This window comes from Mirounga leonina, unplaced genomic scaffold (genome assembly GCF_011800145.1).
Source record: "Mirounga leonina isolate KUSES-001 unplaced genomic scaffold, KU_Mleo_1.0 Mir_92, whole genome shotgun sequence".
Taxonomy (NCBI): Eukaryota; Metazoa; Chordata; class Mammalia; order Carnivora; family Phocidae; genus Mirounga; species Mirounga leonina.
In genome coordinates, this window is record NW_023270852.1 from 11242233 (window position 1) to 11249385 (window position 7153).

The 7153-nt window shown below is 37.3% G+C and overlaps 1 protein-coding gene across 1 annotated transcript; it reads left to right on the forward strand.

The window, feature by feature from the left end:
* The first annotated feature begins 668 nt into the window (after nt 1-668).
* LOC118003996 (olfactory receptor 52A1-like) lies at nt 669-3837 on the forward strand. Its single transcript, XM_034995126.1, has 2 exons — nt 669-1345; nt 3780-3837. The coding sequence occupies exons 1-2, from the start codon at nt 669-671 to the stop codon at nt 3835-3837; spliced, it is 735 nt and encodes a 244-aa protein (XP_034851017.1).
* The last annotated feature ends 3316 nt before the right edge of the window (nt 3838-7153 follow it).

Genomic DNA, 7153 nt, shown 5'->3' on the forward strand with positions numbered 1-7153 from the left:
AGATTGTAAAAATCATCTTTTCTCAAGCTCTACATCACATTATTTTAAAAGGACACCCATTCTTATGCAGATATGTAATATATAGACATAGATATCTAAGTGTATTATGCTCTTGGGTGAAGCTGTTTCTATCATTCTTCTCTTCCATAAGAAGCTTTTCATACCAGTATACAGGTTAGAGTCTGATTAGTTGCTTGTCTAAACTAACAGTTCCTGACTCAGGGACAGTGGAAAAAAAATAGAGCACTAAGAATTAGCTGCAATTTTGGATAGGGAGAGATTTATGAAAATCTGATTAATGTACAATTTACAAACAAGATAAACAAGCATTATTATTTTGTCCACAGGTCCAGAAGGACATATAGAAAGGTCAGCAGTTGATTGCCTTACTCAGATGATCTGGTGGTTCTAATGCATTTGGCCTGCCATGCACATAACCTTTTCTTATGGACTAGTGCGTGGGGATGTCCTTGTCCAAACAGTGATATGCATCTATGGGTCAGTTTTTTTCCATCAATAATATATGTGAAATGGATGATATGGTCTTAGACTTCAGCCAAAATCAGAGAGACTCACTATGATGACTTTGGATGAAAAAAGAAGTAGAGAAGAAGGGTACCACTGACTGAGATACTTCTTTCATTTTCTTCTGGAGACCCAAAGACATTATGTCCATCTCCAACATTACAGTCTTCATGCCTTCTCTGTTGACACTAATAGGAATCCCAGGTCTAGAGTCTGTGCAGTGCTGGATCGGGATTCCATTCTGTGCCATGTATCTCTTTGCTTTGATTGGAAATTCCTTGCTTCTCATCATCATCATTTCAGAGCGTAGTCCCCATGAGCCCATGTACATTTTCCTAAGCATGCTAGGAGTCACAGATATTGTACTTGGCACAAGCATTGTGCCCAAGATGCTTGGCATATTCTGGTTTCGTGTACCAGAGATTTATTTTGATTCTTGCTTGCTTCAAATGGGGTTCATCCACACGTTTGAGTGCATAGAGTCAGGCATCCTCCTGGCCATGGCTCTGGACCATTATGTGGCCATCTGTTATCCACTAAGATATACTGCCATTTTCACTCACCAGCTGGTCACCCAAATAGGGGCTGTGGTAATGCTCAGGGCTGCCATTCTGGTAGCCCCATGCCTAGTACTGATAAAGTTCCAGTTTCAATTTTACCATACAACCATCATCTCCCACTCCTACTGTGAGCATATGGCCATCGTGAAACTGGTTGCAGAAAATGTGCGGGTCAACAAAATCTATGGTTTGTTTGTGGCATTTGCTGTTGCAGGGTTCGACCTCATCTTCATCACTTTGTTCTATATACAGATATTTTTTTTTTCTTATGTTAATCCCCATACATTACATCATTAGTTTTAGATGAAGTGTTCCATGATTCATTGTTTGTGCATAACACCCAGTGCTCCATGCAGAATGTGCCCTCCTCAATACCCACCACCAGGCTAACCCATCCTCCCATCCCCCTCCCCTCTAGAACCCTGTTTGTTTTTCAGAGTCCATCGTCTCTCATGGTTCGTCTACCCCTCCAATTTCCCCCGCTCCATTCTTCCCCTCCCGCTACCTTCTTCTTCTTCTTTTTTTTTTCTTAACATATATTGCATTATTTGTTTCAGAGGTACAAATCTGTGATGCTATGGTGAGCGCTGTGAGTTGCATTGTTTCTAAAACATCTCATTCCCCTAGAGCCCCAGTGGTCTTTACAAAGTAGTATCTAACAAGTTTTTGTCCCTAAGATTCAACAACATTGTGATTCTATGAGGTTTAAGGGTTTTTTTGCATTATTCCAAAAGTACCTTGGCAGTCACTCAATAAGTCTACATTGTTAACTACACTCTATATGAAGAGTAGTATACAGTGTTCATGAACCTGCTGACCACACCTCAACATACTTCATAATCCATCTGAAAATTATTCGTTTGATTTTCTCTGAAAACATCTTATTTTATTTTGAGCCCATGTGTTGCTACTCTGTTGGGTGGTTGGCACCCAGATACACATTGTTTGTTCTTTTTTCTAGTGTAACTAATTAAGCTATGGATGATTTCAAACAACCACATGACATCACTGATTCCAGAACTGGGAAGAGATGCACACAACCAGCTCTTAAGCCAGTGTGAGCTGACCCAGCACACAATGCCCTCAATCTATACCATTTATTTTTCTAGGATGAATATAATTTTGTGGCAGCCTAATGACAAGTTGGGAGGCAGAGATTCTTTCAGTGCAAAAAGAACAGCTCTACTAAATAGGGCCAGACCCAATGACACAGGACAAAAACAGTCTGACTCCAAGTAAGGCTATGAAGTCTTTCAGGCAGATGCATGTAATGCAGTGTTGTGATACTTGCTCTTGTACTATGCAGAGAAATTGAATCTTTTCCCTCCTTCTATTTGACAATAAAAATTATATCCCTTTTGTAAGGCATAAACATCTTTCAACTAAGTAGATACTGGCCATGAATTATAGTTCCCAGCTGGGAAGTTGATATAGATATTGTGAATGACACTAAAATTTCTGAAAATGAGTATCATCATTTAATTAGAATTTTGAACACTACTGGGACAATTTAATGAGCTCATTTGATAAAGGAAAGATTTGTGTCACCAAAGTTCATGTGGGAGAAACTCAGAAAGTAAAAGATTATTGAAGCTCTGAGGTGAACTTTCGTAAGTCAACCCCTTTTATGAAGCCTAAATAAGAAATCAGTATTTCTCTGACTGTAATTAGATTACAGAAATATTTATTTAAATTCTGTCAGCTTTTCTAAAGTGATGTCTAAATATCTCAGAATGTTTCAATTTATTTTTATTGGCTCATTGTTTTTATAAATAAGTATCATTATCTTGTTTTGTATTGTCTTGGGGCACTGTCTTCTTTAGGAATCTTTAAAAGGAGGGTCATTTTGGTTCCCAGTCCCAAAGAGAGACCAGTTTGAGAATTTTAAAGATGCAGAATTGCATTCAGACAATCAATCTTCTAAGTTCTGAGCCATATTGTTCCTCCTTTTTCACCAACCTAAAGGTTCACCAGCCATTGGTGAAAACCAATCACCTAGCTGTTTCCTTTAGTACAAAACAGCCATCCTCACTATCTGAACTGCCAAGATTCCCACTTTAGGACTTCTATGTATGATACCACAGATGATCCTTGGTAAGTCTTTGGGCTTGAGATTCTGCACTGAATGTGGGGAAATGGAACATTGGTTTCAAAGAGAACATATAACCCATGTGATCCAAGAAGATGCCAGGATGATCAAAAAAAAAGCAATGGAATTTTACAGTAGCTGACTGTTCAAATGTGAAGAAGATTTTTTCTCAGGCTGTTCAGAATATTTTTGAGTCAGTTAATCACCCAATGGGTGACAAATTTTAAAGCGAGTCTGACATATAGGAGGATAATAGAGAAGGATCAGGGTTGATCAATGCACAGAAAGCTTCTTTGGTAAAGGTCAGGAAATTATACATGTTTAGACTGGAAAAGAGTCAATAGAAATGATGCCCTCAAGTCATTCAGGGTAAATCTCATCTAGTGACATGCTCATCAAGTATCTGAAGTTAGTCATGGGAAGGACAGAGTAATTTCTATGAATGAATCGCTGGCATTCAGGCAGAATAATACATTTCCTGTATTAGGAACAATATGTTCCTTTCTAAGTATTTTAAATGTATTGCATCATTTCATCCTCACAGTCACCATATAGTGTGTTTCTACCTGTTAACTTTTCCTCAGTAATAAAGAATTGAAACAATGACAAGTTTTAGAACTGCCTGAAGAGCATGCAAAGCTAAGGAGTATCCTAAGGATTTAAACTGTCCTGACTGACTTCAGATACACTCAGTTAACCACCATGTCCCACCGGTGATGTGCATCTTTGGAAGGTGGATTGAGTACTTTTATGAGAAATGAAGAGGTAGGCTCACTAGGAAGAAAAGCTACCTGACATTTGGAGCTGTCCTGCACTGGACAACCTATCTCAGAAACAAAGAGAATCTATCCCTGGGGGCTTGAGGCAGAGATCAAAGGGTGAATGTTAGAGACCATGTAGAGGGACCAATTTCCAGAGATTGTAGGGAGAGTGGATTTAGACCTTAATCCTTTCATTCTTTTAGGTTCTGGGAATCAGCCTGAGTCAGAATTGGAGTTGTAAGTAACACTAATGATTCAGAGCTCATTCTGAAAATGAGACCCCTGATTGTTTTCCTGGCCCCTGAATTTCAAGGGTTGAAGATGTCTCCTCCCTCTTCTAAACATGTACATATTTGTACACACACGATTGCTTCCAGCTTGTCTTTCTCATCCAGTACTGTTACCCTCAACCCAGGGACATCTTAGTCTCACCTCCCATGATTTCCATCCATGAAGTCATCAAGCAGCACAAATATTGTTTCCATGTTACTCCTCTAATGTGTGCAGTTCACTTCATCCTATCCCATCTGGACTATGACAAGTATCCTTCTAACTTCATCTCTCTATGCCAGCTCTCATCTTTTAAGCTACTTACCAATCTACTAGAAGAGTGGATTTTTATTTTATTTTATTTTATTTTATTTTTTTATTATGTTCAATTAGTCAACATAAAATACATCATTAGTTTTTGATGTAGTGTTCAATGACTCATTAGTTCCATATAACACCCAGTGCTCATCACCAAATGTGCCTTCCTTAATACCCATCACCTGATTACCCCATCTCTTCATCCCTATCCCTTCTGTAATCCTCAGTTTGTTTCCCAGAGTCTTTCATGGTTTGTCTCCCTCTCTGATTTCTTCCCATTCAGTTTTCCTTCTCTTCCCCTGTGGTCCTCCGCACTATTCCTTATGTTCCACATATGAGTGAAACCATATGATAACTGTCTTTCTCTGCTTGACTTATTTCACTTAGCCTAATCCTCTCCAGTTCCATTCATGTCAATGCAAATGGTTGGTACTAATCCTTTCTGATGGCTGAGTAATATTCCATTGTATATATGAACCACATCTTCTTTATCCATTCATCTGTTGAAGGGCAGAGTGGATTTTTAAAGGAAAAAAAAAAAAAAACCTTGTTATTCCACCTAAGTTTTTGAAATTATTATTATAAAATTGGAACCTTACACTTGTTATTCGTCCCTTTTTCTTAGCCTCAACAACCATCATCTCTGTTTATGACACAATTGACATGTGAAAATTACTTATTGATTTGCAATCCCACTGTATGTTTTATGCTTCTTTGATTTCGTCCAAAATATTTCCTCTGGGTATGCCCTTCCATCTCTTTTATCTGGCTAAGACCTATTGAAGAATGAGTCCCCTTGCTAGCCAGATTTATTCTGCCTATTTTGAATAAAGCTACAAAACATTGATTCTCATTTAATTAAAGATTATTCCTCTCCAGTATAAAACTCTAGAACAATGGTTAGTAACCAGGTATGTTGTGTCCCTCCCCATACACGCAGGTGACATTTGGCAATGCCTGAGACATTTTTTATTTTCATGACAAGAAAGAACAACTGGCATCTAGTGGGTGGGAGTCAGGGATGCTGCTAAGCCTCCTACAATATAGAGAATTACCCCAGGACACAAAATTTATCTGACTAAAAATGCCAGTTGTGCTGAGAAGGAGAAATCCTGCTTTAGAAGAATATCAATTAGGCCTCTGAAGTTGGAGTTATAAAACCATCAGGAAGAAAAGTAACTACCTTTTTCACATGATTTTTCATCTGTTAGGTTGAAGTCATGCTTTTCCATTTTATTTACCAGCTCCTTTGTTTATTTTCTACCTTCTTCATTTTCTTTCTCATTTTCTGATTACTCATGATACATACTGCTATCGAGCTTCATTTTGCACACTATCCTGTAAGGATTCTCTAGGACAACTCTGACCCACATGGCCATGTTAAGTCTCCCAAATGAATGTTGCTGATAAAGACAGTAGCATACACTTTTGAGCCAAATTGCAGAGAGTGTTAGCCAGTATGTGGATGATATGGCATTGAAAATGTGATTTTATATCAGACATGTAACATACTGTAAATGTGTGTAATGTATGTATTATAATTATTTGGTAAAAATATGGAGGGTATATGGGAGTTTTTCCCATCAGAATTTAAACAGACACAAACTGGTTTAAACACTTTTTAAATATTTTATTTACTTATTTGAGAGAGAAAGTGAGCACAAGCTGTGGGGAAGAGCAGAGGGAGAAGGAGAAGCAGACGCCCTGCTGAGCAGGAGCCCGATGACATGGGGCTCAATCACAGGACTCTGAGACCATGACCTTAGCCAAAGGCAGAAGCTTAACCAACTGAGTCAACCAAGTGCCCCCAAACTGTTGAAATTTGCTGTATGTTTCTGTACAACTCTGCCTGGTATAGTTACCCACTGATGTATATCCCATATCTTTGTACAATTGTAAAATCTCAGATGACAAAAATTATTTTTGGTTCTTTCTGAATCAGTATGCCATGGAATTGGATCCAAGTAGATTCACCTATTACAATAAAAATGTTAGTTTTTCATTAATATAGTATACGCTAATAATGCGAATACCATATGTTAAAGAAGATAAAATACCCTAAAATGTCTAAAGATTTTATGAACGTGAATGATATAGTACATAGTCTATAAATGGCAAATATTAGTTTTGAATTTCAAGCTCTCACCACAATCTAGATTTTTCAAAATATGGAATAAATATATTTTACTTATTCTTCAATTGCTTCCAAAAAATAGCTGGAACATAGTGAGTACTTAAGTAGTGTATTGAATAAAATCATCACCTTTTAATTTATGGAAAGTAACATTAAAGTTATTTTGTTGACTATATTCCATATAATCTGTTAGTGATTTTGGCAATATGAGTCTTTTATTGACTGCAGTTTTGTTAAAAGAAGAGATGAACTTATATTGGGTCTAATTGATTTTACTCTGCTGAAGACATGGATTGCCACATTGATATGGCATTCATAATAAATACTTATATACATTTTTGGTAAACAAGATATGATCATGACCTTTTACTTAGGATAATATTCACTAGCCTAACCAAAAAAGGAAGAAAGAGGAAAGATAAGAAGAAGAAGAAGAAAGAAAGAAAGAAAAAGAAAGAAAGAAAGAAAGAAAGAAAGAAAGAAAGAAAGAAAGAAA

Excerpts from the sequence above, each read along its gene's own strand:
- LOC118003996 (XM_034995126.1), top strand. The coding sequence starts at position 669 with ATGTCCATCTCCAACATTACAGTCTTCATGCCTTCTCTGTTGACACTA. Across the intron at positions 1,346-3,779 it reads TTCTATATACAGATATTTTT|ACAAGTTTTAGAACTGCCTG; the intron begins TTTTTCTTATGT and ends ATTGAAACAATG.